At 38.6% G+C, this 16573-nt stretch overlaps 1 protein-coding gene across 1 annotated transcript; it reads left to right on the forward strand.

Moving 5' to 3' along the window:
• The first annotated feature begins 1296 nt into the window (after positions 1-1296).
• On the forward strand, positions 1297-2110 carry LOC101685948 (40S ribosomal protein S6-like). Its single transcript, XM_045088288.1, has one exon. It carries the CDS (start codon positions 1319-1321, stop codon positions 2066-2068), a length of 750 nt encoding a protein of 249 aa, XP_044944223.1. The 5' UTR covers positions 1297-1318; the 3' UTR covers positions 2069-2110.
• The last annotated feature ends 14463 nt before the right edge of the window (positions 2111-16573 follow it).

Consider the following 16573-nt stretch of genomic DNA (forward strand, 5'->3'; position numbering starts at 1 on the left):
AAGCTCACAACAATAATCACAAGAAAGTGAATTTGATCAAAAACCTGAATGAACTTGAAAATGGATTATCCCACACAGCCTATAGATAAGATTAACCCAGACTGCAGCTTGATGTGAATTTTCTGAGACCCTGAGCAGAGAACACAGACTGGGAGAATTCTAACCCATAAAATGGTAAACTAATAAATTTGTGTAACTTTCAGCCACTACATTTTTTGTTACTTACTAAACTTTAAGGAAAAAAAAAAAAAAAACGAATAAAATGTCTTTGTGCAAATCTCTCTTCTTAAGTTTGAGTTGGACCTAGTAACTTGCTTCTAATGAATAAAAGATAATAAGTGATGGGATGTCAATTTATGATTAGGTTATAAGACTGCCTTCCACCTTGCTGGCATTCTCCTGTTAGTGCCTGCTCAGCTGATACGTTGTGAAGAAGCAAGTTTCCCTGGGATAGAGGTCCATGTAGCATGGAAATTAGAGTAGCCTTTCATTAACAGCCATGGAGTAACTGAGGCCCTGAGACTACCAGCCCATGACCACCTGACTGCTGCCAACAAGCCTATGAAATAAGAAGCAAATCCTTTGCCCCAATTCAGCCTTCACAAGAGAGTCCAGCCTCAGTGGACTGACCCATGTTTATGTTATGACCCACAGAAAATATGAGATAATAAATGTGTGTTGTCTTTTTTTTTTTTTTTTTTTTTAAAGATTTTATTTATTTATTTGACAGAGAGAAATTACAAGTATACTGAGAGGCAGGCAGAGAGAGAGAGAGAAGGAAGCAGGCTCCCCGCTGAGCAGAGAGCCCGACGCGGGACTCGATCCCAGGACCCTGAGATCATGACCTGAGCCGAAGGCAGCGGCTTAACCCACTGAACCACCCAGGCGCCCCAAATGTGTGTTGTCTTAAGCCACTAGATTTTGAGATAATTTGTCATGAAGCAATAAAGATCCAATGCATATTCCATTTTAGTTTATCTACCAGCTTTTTAACTATACTTCACATATTTATTAGTAATTAATCGAGAAATTACAATATACATAAATAACTTATTAGTTATTAATAATTTATTAAAGTCTAGTGAATATTAATATTTTATCACTTCATGTAAAAGACAAAAATCTTACAAATATATAGTTCATTTTGACCTCTCTCCCTTTATGTTGTAGTTCCACATGGTGTGATAAGCAGAATAACCAGTTCCCTACTCCACCAAAGATGCCCTAATTCCTGGAATCCTTGAATAAGTTACCTTACATGATAAAAGGGGCTTTGACTCTTTTTCGTGGCTCCTCGGAGGCAGTAGGCTGCTTCAGGATGAAGCTGAACATCTCTTTCCCAGCTACTGGCTGCCAGAAACTCATTGAAGTGGACGATGAACACAAACTTCCAACCTTTTATGAGAAGCGTATGGCCACAGAAGTTGCTGCGGACGCCCTCGGTGAAGAATGGAAGGGTTATGTGGTCCGAATCCGTGGTGGCAATGACAAACAAGGCTTCCCCATGAAGCAGGGTGTCTTGACCCATGGCCGTGTCTGCCTGCTGCTGAGTAAAGGGCATTCCTACTACAGACCAAGGAGGACGGGAGAGAGAAAGCGCAAATCTGTTCGGGGTTGCATCGTGGATGCCAATCTCAGTGTTCTCAACTTGGTCATTGTAAAGAAAGGGGAGAAGGATGCTCCTGGACTCACTGATACTACTGTGCCTCGACGCCTGGGGCCCAAAAGAGCCAGCAGAATCCGCAAACTCTTCAATCTCTCTAAAGAAGATGATGTCCGCCAGTATGTTGTGAGAAAGCCCTTAAACAAAGAAGGTAAGAAACCTAGAACCAAAGCGCCCAAGATGCGGCGTCTTGTTACTCCACGTGTCCTCCAACACAAACGTCGGCGTGTTGCTCTGAAGAAACGGCGCACTGAGAAAAACAAGGAAGAGGCTGCAGAATCTGCTAAACTTTTGGCCAAGAGAATGAAGGAGGCCAAAGAAAAACGCCAGGAACAGATTGCCAAGAGACGGAGGCCGTCCTCGCTGAGAGCTTCTACCTCTAAGTCTGAGTCCAGTCAAAAATGAGATTTTCTAAGAGTGACAAATAAATAAGATCAGACATTAAAAGAAGGGGGGGGGGCTTTGAAGTTGTGATTAAGGTTAAAGACTTTAACTTTATCCTGGGTTGTTTGGATGTGCTCAGTGTAATCACTTCAGTTCTTAAAAGTGGAGAGCCGATCCTGGCTGTAGTCCGAAACGTGGTACAAGAAGAAAGAGAGGAGATTTGAAGTGCGAGGGGGATATGAATCACCGTTGCTGCTCTAGGAGATGGAGGAAAGAGGCCATAATCCAAGAAATTTAGATGTCCTCTGGAAGCTAAGAACAACCCTAAGCTGATAGCAAGAAAGGAAATAACTTCAGTCTTACAACCACAAAAAAATGAATTCTGCCAACACTCTAAATGAGCAAGAAGTGGATTCTCCTCTACAGTTTCCAGAAAAGAACACAGCAAATGCTGCAGTTTTAGCCCAATGAGACTCATCAGATTTCCGATATACAGAAAGTTAAGATTAAAAATTTGTATCATTTAAAAGCTGCTAAAGTTGTAATTGTATGACAGCAATATAAAATTAGTACATATGAATCAGATCTACATACATTACAGGGAAGCCTAGGTGGCTCAGTCGGTTAAACGTCTGCCTTCGACTCTGGTCATGATACCAGGGTCTGGGGATCGAGCCCTCATCAGGCTCCTTGCTCAGCAGGGAGCCTGCTTCTCCCCCTGCCTGCTGCTCCCCCTGCTTGTGCTCTATCTCTCAGGAAGAAAGAAAGAAAGGAAGGAAGGAAGGAAGGAAGGAAGGAAGGAAGGAAGGAAGGAAGAAAGAAAGAAAAACTTAAATAAAAGAAAACACTACATACATTATAAACCCCACCATATTATATTTTGTCATATACAGTTTTACTTTTAGGAATTTTACATAGTTTAAGAAACACAAGAGGATAGAAGTAATCTATTGTATTTACCCATATATTTATTATTTCTGTTGCTCTTCCTTCATTCTTAGGTTTCTATGATTTCCCTATTGTTTTTCTTTGGCCAAACGGTATTATTTGACCTTTCTTTGAGAGCAGGTCTAGTGACAATTAATTCCCTTAGATTTCCTTCATATGAGAATGTCTTTATTTCACTTTTATTCCTGAAGGATGTTTTGCTGGTTAAAGAATCTTGAGTTCACAGCCATTTTCATTCACTACATTAAAAAATATTGTTCCATTCCCCTTTGGCCTCCATGGTTTCTCATATTTTTCTTTATCATTGGCTTTGTCAGTTTGATGATGATGTGTATAAGTGATGTTTTCTTTGAATCTGTCTTGTTTGAGTTTCACTGACTTTCTTGACTCTACAAATGCATGTCTTCCACTAAATCCAGGATGTTGTAAACAAGTAATTCTTCCAAAAATTTTCTGCATCAAAAAATTTCCCCTCTCCTCAGTCTCCAATGACATGGATGTCAAACCTTTTGATATTGTTGCACAAGTTCCCAACGCTCACTTCATTGCTATATCATTTCTTCCTCTGTTATACAATTTGAACAATTTATACTAATCTATATTCAAACACACAATTATTATTTCATCTACACTGAGCACATCCAGTGAATTTTTCTGTTATTATGTTTGTTTCATTCTAAAATTCCATTTGATTCTTTTTTGTAGCTTCTGTCTCTTTGCTGAGAACATCTGTCTTTCCATTTATTTCAAGAGCATTTGCCTTCACCTCATGGAGCAAGGTTATGGTAGTTGTTTGATAATATTGTCTAATTCCAACATTAGGGTAGTCTCGGGGTATTTGTTGACTGCCTTTTTCTTTAAGCAAACTGAGATTTTCCTGCTTCTTTGTGTGTCAAGTAATTTTGTAATGTAATCCAGACATTTTAAATATTATGAGTACTATTAAAAACCTCCAAAAAACATTGACTTCTTTTTCTTGTTTGTTTTAGCAGGAAATGAACCCAGTTAGGTTCAGACCATGAGTTTTAAACTTTCTTTTGTGGATTGTTGTTCCAATATCAGTTTAGTTTTCAAACTGAAAAACTGTGAGTTACTTTGGTGCATCTTGCATGGCACTACCCAAAAATAAGTCTGGGATATGGACAGTGGTCTCAGTCATAGTTGAGTTCCCAAAGCTTTCCTATGGTGCTCTGTTTCATTTCCATAGTGTGACTAAGCAGTTAGCCTTGGACTCCATTTGCAGCTTTCAAGTATCGAATTTTTTTCTTCTCCATGGTTTCTCTTATACTTCTGGTTTCCAAAAGTATTCTTTTTACCTGATATCCCACTAGATAGCCAGGGTATCTTATACTTATATAGCTTCCTTATGTAGCCCTTACTTCTCTCAACAAGATCTTACCCTGGACAACGTAGTGAGTGAAAAGAAAATAAAAATCACTAGGATTCCCTCCAAACACTTCAGATCATATACATATCTTTTCCAAATGCCTCTGGTCAGAAAGAAGGATTTTCTCGTAGTGTGGTAAGTACCTACTCAGATGCTGCTGCCACTATAGCTGTGAGCATAGCACTGTAGCTTCACGACCAGGGTTTGCCTCAGGCCAGGGTCAGGAAGAAAGAAAAATATATATATGTGGGGATCTGCAAGTGCCCATGTGCACATGCACACATGCATGCGCACACACACACACTTTTCCCATTGCACAGGGGCTGACTTCCTGGTCCTCTAGCCTAAAAAACAGATTTTTCCTAGCGTTTTTTTCTGTATATGCACAGTGAAATTCCATGATCTAGCCTGCCTAGAATCTAAGCCAGGAGAAAAGGAAAAGAAAATAAAATATAAAATAGTAAACTTACCCCTGTACTACTCATTTTGTGGGTTCTGATTTCTTTCCTGAATCTGCCTTCTATTATTTACTTTTCAGAGTCATCAGATAGTCACTTTATAAATACCATCCAGGTATTTTATTAGTTAATGGTGGGAGAAATAGGGTAGAATGGATTTATTTCCCCTTAGCTGAAACTAGAAATTGCCATTTTAAGATGAAAATAGAATGTTTTCTATTGTTTCCTTTTTTACTACTTTAAGGCTTTAAATAACCAATATCTTACATTGTGGTTCATTTTATTTGTAATAAACCATATTTCAGCACTTGACTCCCTAGTACATATCACACTGTTATTTTCATTTCTTAATGATGAATATCTCTTAAAAGCAACCTATCTTTGTTTTCCAAATCTTTGAGAAAAGCTAGCCCAGCAAAATTTAACAATCCCTTCACTATAGATTTTTTTAGGGTTTTTAATACAGTAATCTGCATTCTGAATTTCCAAAAGGGCAAGATAACACACTGCATTTCCCAAACATATTTAACTTCTGAGATCTTTTTCCCCCACAAAACTGACATTCTACAGAACAGAATTTGGAAAATATTCTAACCACTAGCACTGACTCTTTATATCTTACATTACTCATGTTATGCACTCCAACTTCTCTTCCTTCTGTACTTATTAAATGCTATTCCAGGACCTCCGTGGGGTGTACCTTTTGTGGATTTAAAGTGCTATTCCAGACCTTTTCTAAAATGACTCTGCTTTTAATAACATTAAACATATGCTATCACCTAACATTGCCAAGTATTCTGAAGACAATTTCAAGAAAGAATGTATAAAATGGCTTAATTTTAAACATAGCTTGTGAATGCTGTAGCTAACTCAGATAAAGATAGGCATATTTACTATGCTTTATAGAAATAAAGGGGATTTTGAAATTAAAAGGGGAAAAGATTGTAGATAATAGTATTGCTTGTATATTAACAAGTGAAATAGTAATAAAAAGATAAAAAGATTAGGTGACTGATGAAAACCAAGGTAATACATGAGAAAACATTTAACCTTAAAGACAAACTAATAATCAAAACAATCATGTATAAAGAACTCCACATATCAAATATTAGATCACATGTTTATATTGGAATTCTATGGTTGTTTCCATAGTATCTATTCTCTTTGTCCTGATAACCCCTAATATAGGTTTGAGAATTTCTGTGATTCCAAGGATGAGGAAAATATACCAAGATAAGCCAATGATTATATTCCATATGCCTAGACCTCACATTATTTTATTTTTTTTTAAGATTTTATTTATTCATTTGACAGAGATCACAACTAGGCAGAGAGGCAGGCAGAGAGAGAGAGGAGGAAGCAGGCTCTCTGCTGAGCAGAGAGTCCGACGTGGGACTCAATCCCAGGACCCCGGGATCATGACCCGAGCCAAAGGCAGAGGTTTTAACCCACTGAGCCACCCAGGTGCCCGACTTCACATTATTTTAGATGGGTCATGTCACTTAAAGGAGCTCAATCATATTGAATTTCAGATTTCCTTGTGGGAATGGTTGAACAAAAGTGATCTCTTAGCTCTGGACCATATATTATACAGATGTGAGACAGTGAAACAAATGTAGCTATTTTTCTTTCATAATTTGATAAAGTCAACACACAAACGAAACCAGAACTTAGGGAAAAATAATCACAGTGGAATACAACCAATTCATGATCATGCCTAAAACTTATACCATCTTTAGATTTTTTTCAACGAAGCCAGTTGTATTCGTTATGTATTACTGTAGGACAAAATACTCTAAAATGTATTGCTTAAAATGACAATAAATTTATTATCTCTTGCTTCTGTAAGTCAAGAATTCAGACAGAGCATTGTAGGATGGTTTATCTCTGCTCCATAAGTCCTCAACTGCAAGAGTTAAAGGCTTAAAGACTGTGGGGTAGAGTCATTCGAAGCTTATTCAATCACGCATTTGAAAACATTATGGCTGTAGGCTGGGAAACTAGCTCAGGCTGTTGGTGGGAACACTGTTACAGGACCTGCCTGGGTGGGATCGGCTTCCACCCACTGTGGTAGTTAGGATCCCAAGGAAAGGAAAACAGAGAAAGGGAAAAGACACAAACAGACAGATACACACACACACACACACACACACACACATAGGCATGCACACACACTGAAAGAGAGAAGCTATGTTGCCTTTTATGATCTAACTTAAAAATTCAGGCAGGATTTCTTCTGCTTTATTATATTGGTCGTGTCTCTTAGAGAAGTTTATCACCTTCCAGGGGGAGGAATCATAACATGTACTTCTCTGTAGAAGTATGCCAATGTCAAGTTATGAAAAGAGCATTTGATGTAGAGTTTGTATTGGCTGGCAATAGCCCAGTTGGCAAATTGGGACCAAATCTGGAAAAAATAACCTACCATACAATCCGTGAATATACATTTATTGTGTAAACCAATTTGAGTCAAATTATTTGTTTCTTGCAATGAAACAGCCAACTCATATCACATATATGTTATTTCATTTAATGTGAACAAAATCTACAGAAAGGAAGACTTTAGCACCTATATCAGTCAGGGTTCTCCAGAGAAACAAAATTAATAAGATAATAAGATAGATGATAGATGATAGGTGATAGATAGATAAATTGACTCATGTAATTGTGGGAGTCAGCACACCCAATATTGGTGCAATATGTTAGAAACTCAGGCAAAAGTGATGTTATAGTGTTTAGTTTAAAATCTATAGGACAGACCAGCAAGGTGGAAACTCAGACCTGAGTTGATGTTGTAGTCATTTATCTGAAGTCTTTAGGGCAGACTAGAAGGCTAGAGATTCAAATATGATTTCTATGTTACAAGTCAACTAATTATATATGCTAATCACATCTGTACAATATCATCACAACAACATTTAAAACTAATGTTGGTCAACTGGATACCATAGGCTAGCCAAGACGACACACAAAATTTAATCATTTAATATGAGAAATTTGAGAGGCAGGGTGGGGAGTTGTGGGGGAAAGGGAGGGAAAAATGAAACAAGATGGGACCAGGGAGGGAGATAAACCATAAGAGACACTTCATATCAGGAAACAAACTGAGGGTTGCTGGAGGGGTTGGAGATGGGAGGGCTGGGGAGGAGAGTGATGGACACTGGGGAGGGTATGGGCTATGGTGAGTGCTGTGAAGTGTGTAAGACTGATGAATCACAGACCTGTACCCCTGAAACAATTAATGCATTATATTTAATTAAAAAATAAATTTAAAAAATTTTTTAAAATCAATCATTTATAGTCACCCTTTGTCAACTTGGCACCCAGGCACATGTCCTTAAACTACACTTAATCTTTAAATAAAGGCAATAACAAAGTTGTAAATCCTTCTCACAGGATACAGCTATCCTGTGTACAACCCAGAAAGCATTAGCCCCTTCCCTGAAAGGATACAAACCTTTGACTGATATATATTATATTCTTCTCCTTGATGCCCTATGACTTAAATACTATGATGTAAAGCTAACAATATTTGAATACAATAATGGATAGTTAATGCATCTTATATGCTATATGATAAGAGAACAAGAAAGGGGAAAAAACAAATATATTTGCTTAATAATATATACACACAAATGTATTCATAACAAAATAAGGAAGAAATAGTCATAACAATTATAGTCCTCATTTCTGCAACTGGCCGTTCTGTCATAAGTTATTTATAACTACTTTCTTCTATTTCACATTCCCTTTTCCCTTAGCAAGTACCTCAGCTGGTTGTGATTCTTTGCCTGGTGGGATAACTCAAATTTTCATTCCTGAAGGATATGGACCATTAACAGCCCTGCCTGAATTGGGTTGTTGCAGTTTTCCATTAACTTGAATCACCAAGCATGGTAGTACTAAAAAAAACCCTAAGGGATCTCCTGTATTCCGGATATATTCATTCTTCCCTACCTTGTGTAGTAAGAGTCTGACCTGCCTTTGGTGACGAGGATCAATTATTCCAAGCAGTGTAATAACTGCTTTCCTTGTCTGTTGTTTTGGCAGCATGAGGAGCCCAAAGTGACCAGGTGGCTATCTCAATCTCCAATTCAATGGGCTTGTTGTTGCATCTCCTGGTAGAAGCACTATTGTCTTTGGAATGAACACCTCTAGGACAGCAAATATAAGGTCATGGGGAAAGAAATAAAAAATTTTGCTGATGGATCAGTAAGAGTGAGTGGAGCCTCTCCCATTTCTACTCCTTGATTTCTGAACTTGTGAGTCTTGATTATGGAAGAAACAAAACTGCATATTGAATGCTGATTTAGAGTATGTACATCATCAATTTTGAAAATATTTTAAGATTAAAAATCAGATTGCTTTAACTGTGTCCAGGGTAACTCAACTAATAAATAGGAGAGAAAGGATTTGAAGTAAAACTCTCTGGCATCAAGACATGTTCTATGTTAATTCAACATGGTTTGTTGAGTTTAAGAGTCTTTAAAAGGCTTTCGGCATTGTGGCTAAACCCAGATTTGACTCTGGTTATTCAGGGAACTGTTTGACAGTTTGAGAAGTTTTCTATTTACCTCTTTAGACCCACTCTCCATCCTTCTCTGCCCAGTTCCATAATCTGTACCGTGAACACTCACTTATGGATTACATCAAATAGACTAGCCCTCTGGCTTCTGTTGTTTGTGGCCAGAAGGAGAAATAAATATGGGAAGAAAAGATAAATCAGGGTATTCACCCTCTAGCTTTTTTAATGATGCTCTGCAATGTGTGAGTATTTTTCTAGCATTCATTGATGCTGGTAACTTTCTCTCCTTTTTTTTTTTTTAACATAACTGTTGAGTTTAAGGGAACCCCTAATATGACATCATTCATTAGGGAACCAGCCAGATACAGTAGATACTTCTATCAAGGCAATTATTTTTCTTTAGAGAAATAGAGATATTACAGATATACCTTCACTGCCTTCGATGGTTTTGCCACCACCATCTGTAGACGTATACAAAGCCTATTCCTTCACCATAGAATCACATATAACATCACCTCTGGCAAAGCAATATGTTTAAAGTGTTGTAATGTGTTGTAAAAATGAGTTCACACCCATATTACCATATGTGCCTTACCATGAAGAAACAATGGCTTGGGAAAAAAAAAAAAAGTCAAATAGCCACTTGAAGACTCATCTGATATACATCTGAGATACCATCCTGTGAAGTTTCTGAAATGTAAACTCATTTGGGATGCAAGATAAATATTTAATAAGTAGCCAGAAGTGCTGCCATAACTAGAGTCAAAATTAATACAACTTCTAGCAAAAAGATGGAGATGGATGACCCTTCTTAACATTACATCAAACAATTTACTTAATAAATTTATACTTCTGGTACCTGAAGCTTGGCGAATGTGGTGGTCCTTGTGCCTAAGAGAGGCATTGTTCCACTAGAGAACACGGTTATGGTTATCCTAAATAGTAGTTCAGACTGGCAGGTGGATATTTTGTGTGCCACATTAAATCAACTAGGAGAGAAAGACATCCTCCCACTGACTGGGTGATTGACTTCAGTTAACAAGTAGAAAGTGGTTTTCTGCCTCACAATGAGAGCAAGGAAGACTATGCTTGAACCTAGGGATTCACTGGGAACTTCTTAGTACCTCCTTACCCGATACCCTGCTAATAGAAAATAATCTAACAAATATAGAACCAGTAAGAATTAGTACTCTGGGATTTGTATTACTCAGGATGGTAAAAACTTCAGTCAGAGTGCTGGGAGATGGTAAGGGGATTGTGCTACTTTATATGAAATGCACTGGTGATAGTCAATGATTTATATTTCTGAGGAAAAGTGTGACTGAATTACCAGCACCCCATTCCTGTGTAAGGACACAAGATTTTCATTCAGACAATGCATTGAGAATGAATGCTGAGAAGCAACAGAGGTAGTCTGTGCTGTCCCTCCATCTTCAGCCTACATCCTTCCTCACCCTATATCTTGCTCTGGAAATGTCCCTTTTTTTGTGGTTTCTATTTGGGTTTATTTGATGGAAGGAACTGAAGGTAAGAGAGCAAGGACAAAGACATCAGCAAAGTCTATTTTGTGTGAGTGGAGGCCACAGCTCTTCTCAGGCTTCTCTCTCTCTCTCAGTTCTGATAGCCACTGTCGCCCCTTGTCCTTCATGCACAGGAGTGGTAATACCTTCCTGATGTTATTAGCCCCAAGGTTCTTCACCACCCTTGTTAGTTTCACTTAACCATGTCCATAAATGTAAATAGTGCCTTCATTAAACTCTTTTCAATCACCCTTTTGAGGATGCCATCTGTTTCCAACAGGAAGTATTACAGGAAGTGACCTACTGTATTCTAGAAACAGTTATCCTCATATTTAAACTACAACCCATTATCACCTATATCCATACCTAAAGGTGCTGTGCTTATATGAACATGGTTAGGTGGTTATTACCCCAATAATCTGGAGCTTGGCCATCTTTGCAAAAGATGAAAATTGGACGCAGGTAGCATTATCACTACTTCAGGGATTAAAGATTTCTTTCTTTTTTAAAAAAGATTTTATTTATTTCTTTGACAGACAGAGATCACAAGTAGGCAGAGAGGCAGGCAGGGGTGGCCGGGGGTGGGGGGAGCAGGCTCCCATTGAGCAGAGAGCCATGCAGGGCTCAATCCCAGGACCCCTAGGATCATGACCTGAGCCGAAGGCAGAGGCTTTAACCCACTGAGCCACCCAGGCGCCCCTAAAGATTTCTTAATGCCTCTTAAATTAGCCATGTTTGCAAAAACCAACAACCAAAGTCACAATAATTGCAATTAAAAATGAAAGGAGCTCAATTGAAAGGTGACCTTAAGTCATCGTGCTTATAAATCAGAAGGATAAGAAATTTGAATTTGTGCCTTCTGGTGGGAGATAACAGAGTAACAGGACCCTAAGCTCTTGTAGTTCCCAGATACAACCAGATAATGCGCACATCATTAAAAACAAAAGAAATACTGGCAGAACAGACTCTCTAGAACTAAATGTAGAGAAGAAACCACGCTGAAGAGAATAGGAAGAGCAGAGACATGGTAGGGAGTTAATGACCTATGAGATTGTCTGTGGGAGGGAGGGACACCACTGGTTCAGAGAAGGGAAGGAAATCAACCTTCACAACATGGAGCCTGCATAGGGAATTCCCGTATCATTTGGCTTTGAAAACCAAAGGGGCCAAATTTGAATTTTGCAAGTTCTCACAATCAGCAGGACTTAAAACTGGGAACTTTAAAATTCAGTAAGCTCATCTCTGGAGAATCAGGAGGGTGAGGGGAATGGAGTCCTCAGTCTTAAAGAGAGAGCCCAACAAACAGCCCCACAGACAGCCCCACAGACATACAACCTAGAAACAGCAGTTTGAAAAATGTCAGGGTTTTGTGGAGGGAGATTTGTTTATGAATCTCAGAGCATGTGCTGGCTGAGCAGATATCTTTAAAAGATTCTCCAGGAACAAAGGATACAAAGGATACACAGGATACCCAGATACCTGGAATTGGTGCGGGGCCAACACTAACTATCTACCTTTCTAACAGGGTCCTGCACCCGTGTTCTACTACAAACAAGCCCCCTCCATCCAGGAAAGGGCTCCAGGTCTCCCTCCCGTTGGGCCAGTGCAAAACTTGCTAACACCACTCATTCTATCTCCATGTTCTCCTGTGTCTTGCCCCATCCAACATGCTCTTGGCCTGAGTCTATCCAAAGCAGTGTCACTAACCTTGTAGGGTGCAAAGTGACTCCTGCCCTGGGGGGAGGAGAAGATAACTACACACAGCAGTCTACCATAGTCAAGGGAGTCACAAAATAAAAGGATATAAAATACGATGCCATATACTTAAAGTGTGGGAGGGGGAGGAGGAGAAAAGAATGGGTTCAGGGGCCCAGGCTGTTAACCATCCCATTCTTGATTTCTGCTCAGGTCATGATCTCAGGGTCCTGAGTATTGAGTCCCACAGTAAAACTTTTCCCAGCATAGAGCCACTTAAGACTCTTATTCTCCCTCTGCCCCTCCCCTCCACTCTCACGTTCTCGCTGAAGAAGGAGGAGAAGGAGAAGAACGAGAAGATGGGGGGGAGATGGAGGGGGAGAGGAGGAGGAACTGGAGAAGGAGAGGAGGAGGGGAAGAGGGGAAGAAGATGGAGGGGGAGGAAGAAGGGGCAGAGGAAGGACAAGGAGGAGGAAATGGAGGAGGAGGAGAAGGAGGAGGGGAAGAAGATGGAGGAGGAGGAGAGGGAGAGGAAGGGGAAGAAGAATAGGAAGAAGGGGCAGGGGAAGGAGAAGGAGGAGGAAATGGAGGAGGAGGAGGGGGAGGAGAAGAAGAAGAAAAAACAGAAGAAGGAAAAGAAGAGGAAAGAGGAGGGGAAGGAGAAGTTCAAAAATGAAAAAAAAAATGGCTAATCTCATACTCAATGGTGAAAAACAGAGCTTTTCCCCTAAGGTCAGGAACAAGACAAGGACAAATACTCTCACCAATTTTACTCAAAATAGTACTGGAAGTCCTAGTCACAACAATCAGATAAGAGAAAGAAATAGAAGGCACCCGAATTGGTGAGGAAGCAGTAAAACTTTCACTATTTGCTAATGAGCTGATACTATATATAGAAAACCCTAAAAACTCCACCAAAAAACTACCAGAACTGATAAATGAATTTAGTAAAACCTCAGGACAGAAAATCAATGTACAGAAATATGTTACATATCTATACACTAATAATGAAGTAGCAGAAAAAGAAATAAAGGAAAAAATCCCATCTACATTTGCATCAAAAATAATAAAATAAAAAAGAATATATCTCACCAAAGAGGTGAAAGACATTTACTCTGAAAACTATAAAACAATGATGAAAAGAAATTAAATATGACACAAATGGAAAGACACACCATTCCATGCTCATGGGTTGGAAGAAGAAATATTATTAAAATTCTGCAGTACCCAAAACAATCTATAAATGTAATACAATCCCTATCAAAATACCAATATCATTTTTCACAGAATTAGAACAAACAATCCTAAACTATGTATAGAACTATGAAAGACCCTGATAGCCAAAGCAATCTTGAAAATGAAGAATAAAATTAGAGATATCACAATTATAGACTCCGAGGTACATTACTAAGCTGTAGTCATCAAAATAGTAAGGTACTGGCACGAAAATAGACACACATATCGATGGAACAGAATAGAAAACCCAGAAACAAACCCACAATTATACAGCTAATTAATCTTTGACAAGAGGCAAGAATATATGATAGTAAAAAGTCTCTACAACAAATGATGTTGGGAAAACCAAACAGCTACATGGAAAAGATCGAAACCAGACCACTTTCTTACACCATACACAAAAATAAACTAAAAATGGATTAAGGACCTAAATTTGAGACATGAAACCACAAAAATCCTAGAAGAGAGTACAGATAGCAATTTCTCTGACATCAGGCGTGACAACATTCTTCTAGATATGTCTCCTGAGACAACGGAAGCAAAAGTAAAATAAACTATTAGGGCTACATCAGAATAAAAAGCTTCTGCCCAGCAAAGGAAACCATCAACAAAACAAAACGGCAACTTACTGAATGGGAGAAAATATTTGCAAATGATGTATCAAATAGAGAGTTATTATTAACATATATAAAGAGCTGATACAACTCAATATAGGAAAAAATAATCTAATTAAAAAATGGATAAAAGAGTTGAACAGACATTTCTCCAAAGAAGACAACCAGATAGCCAACAGACACATAAAAAGATGCTCAACATCACTCATTATCAGGGAAATGCAAATCAGAGTTACAGTGAAATGTCTCTTCAGATCTGTCGGAATAGCTAAAGTCAAAAAAACAAGAGACAAATGTTGGACAAGGATGAGGAGAAAAAGGAATTCTTACACTCTGCTGGTGGGAGTGTCAACTAGTGCAGCCACGATGGAAAACAATATGATGGTCCCTCAAAAAATTAATAATAAGGGTGCCAGTCAGTTAAGCCTCTGCCTTCAGCTCAGGTCATGATCCTGGGGTCTGGGGATTGAGCCCTGCATCAGGATCTATGCTCAACAGGGAGTCTGCTTCTCTCTCCCCCCTCCCCCCACTCATGCTTGCACATGCTCTCTCTCTTTTTGGAATAGATAAATAAAATCTTTTTTAAAAAATTAAATATAGGAGTGCCTGAGGGACTCAGTCAGTTGAACATCTGCCTTCCTCTCAGGTCATGATTCTGGAGTACCGAAATCAAGCCCCGCGTTGGGCTCCCTGCTCAGCAGAGAGCCTGCTTCTCCCTTTAACCTTCACCAGACTGAAGTTATCTCTCTCTCTCCCTCTCTCTCTCAAGTAAATAAATAAAATCTTTAATAAAAATTTTTTAAAATTTTAAAAATTAAATATAAAGCTACTATATGATCTGGTAATTCTACTACGAGATATTTACCCAAAAAAATACAAAAACACTAATTCGAAAAGATAAATAAATCTTTATGTTTATTGCAGCATTACTTACAACAGCCAAATTATGGAAGCAGCCCAAGTGTCCTTTGATACATGAATGGATAAAGAGGTGGTATATACGTACAGTGGACTCCTACTCAGTCTTAAAAAGAAATGAAACCTTGCCATGTGTAATAACATCTAGAGATGTTAGAATGCATCTAGAGAATATAATGCTAGGTAAAATAAGTCAGACAGAGAAATACAAATACCATATGATTTCACTTACATATGGACTTTAAGAAACAAAACAAAGAAAGAAAGAAAAAAATGAGACAACCAAAAAGGAGTCTTAAATATAGAGAACAAACTGATTGTTACCAGAGGGGAGATGGTGGGGTAATGGGTGAAACAGGTGAAGGAGGTTAAGATTACCCTTATCTCAGGGCGCCTGGGTGGCTCAGTGGGTTAAAGCCTCTGCCTTCAGCTCAGGTCATGATCTCAGGGTCCTGGGATCAGCCCCACGTCCAGCTCTCTGCTCAGCAGGGAGCCTGCTTCTTCCTCTCTTGCTGCCTGCCTCTCTGTCTACTTGTGATCTCTGTCTGTCAAATAAATAAATAAAAATCTTAAAAAAAAATTACACTTATCTTGATGAGTAATGTATAGAATTATTGACACTGTATTGTACACCTGAAATTAATATAACACTGTATGTTAACTATACCGGAATTAAAATTCGGAAATATAAAATAATTCCTTTTTTAAAAGATTTTATTTATTTAGAGAGAGAGAGAGGGAGAGCATGTGAGAGCATGAAAGGGGGAGGGGCAGAAAAAGAGGGAGAGAGAGAATCTCAAGCAGACTCCATGCTGAGCTCTCAGAGCCCAATGTGGAGCTTGACCTCATGACCCTGAGATCATGACCTGAGCTGAAACCAAGAGTCAGACAATCCACTGAGCCACTCAGGCACTCCAGAAAATATAAAATAACTCTTTAAAAAAAGAAATTTGAATTTGTAATTCAGGAACAACCACATACTCAAAATTTGCTAATTTAAAATAAAACAACACATTTCTAAATTAAGTACCAATTTAAATCAATAACGTGTAGAATCAGTTGAAAAATTGCTAATAGATTTAAAACTAATTTTTTAAAAAAAACTTTCAGAGAAAATTAATTCTAGGACTATAGCTTAATGTTCTAAGAAAGCAATAGTGTAGAGTATATACGCTGTGATGCAGGGCACCATGTGGGACTTCCCATGCCCCCACCCACTGTACAA

Source organism: Mustela putorius, unplaced genomic scaffold, assembly GCF_011764305.1.
Source record: "Mustela putorius furo isolate JIRA1106 unplaced genomic scaffold, ASM1176430v1.1 tig00003834_pilon_pilon_pilon, whole genome shotgun sequence".
Classification (NCBI taxonomy): domain Eukaryota; kingdom Metazoa; phylum Chordata; class Mammalia; order Carnivora; family Mustelidae; genus Mustela; species Mustela putorius.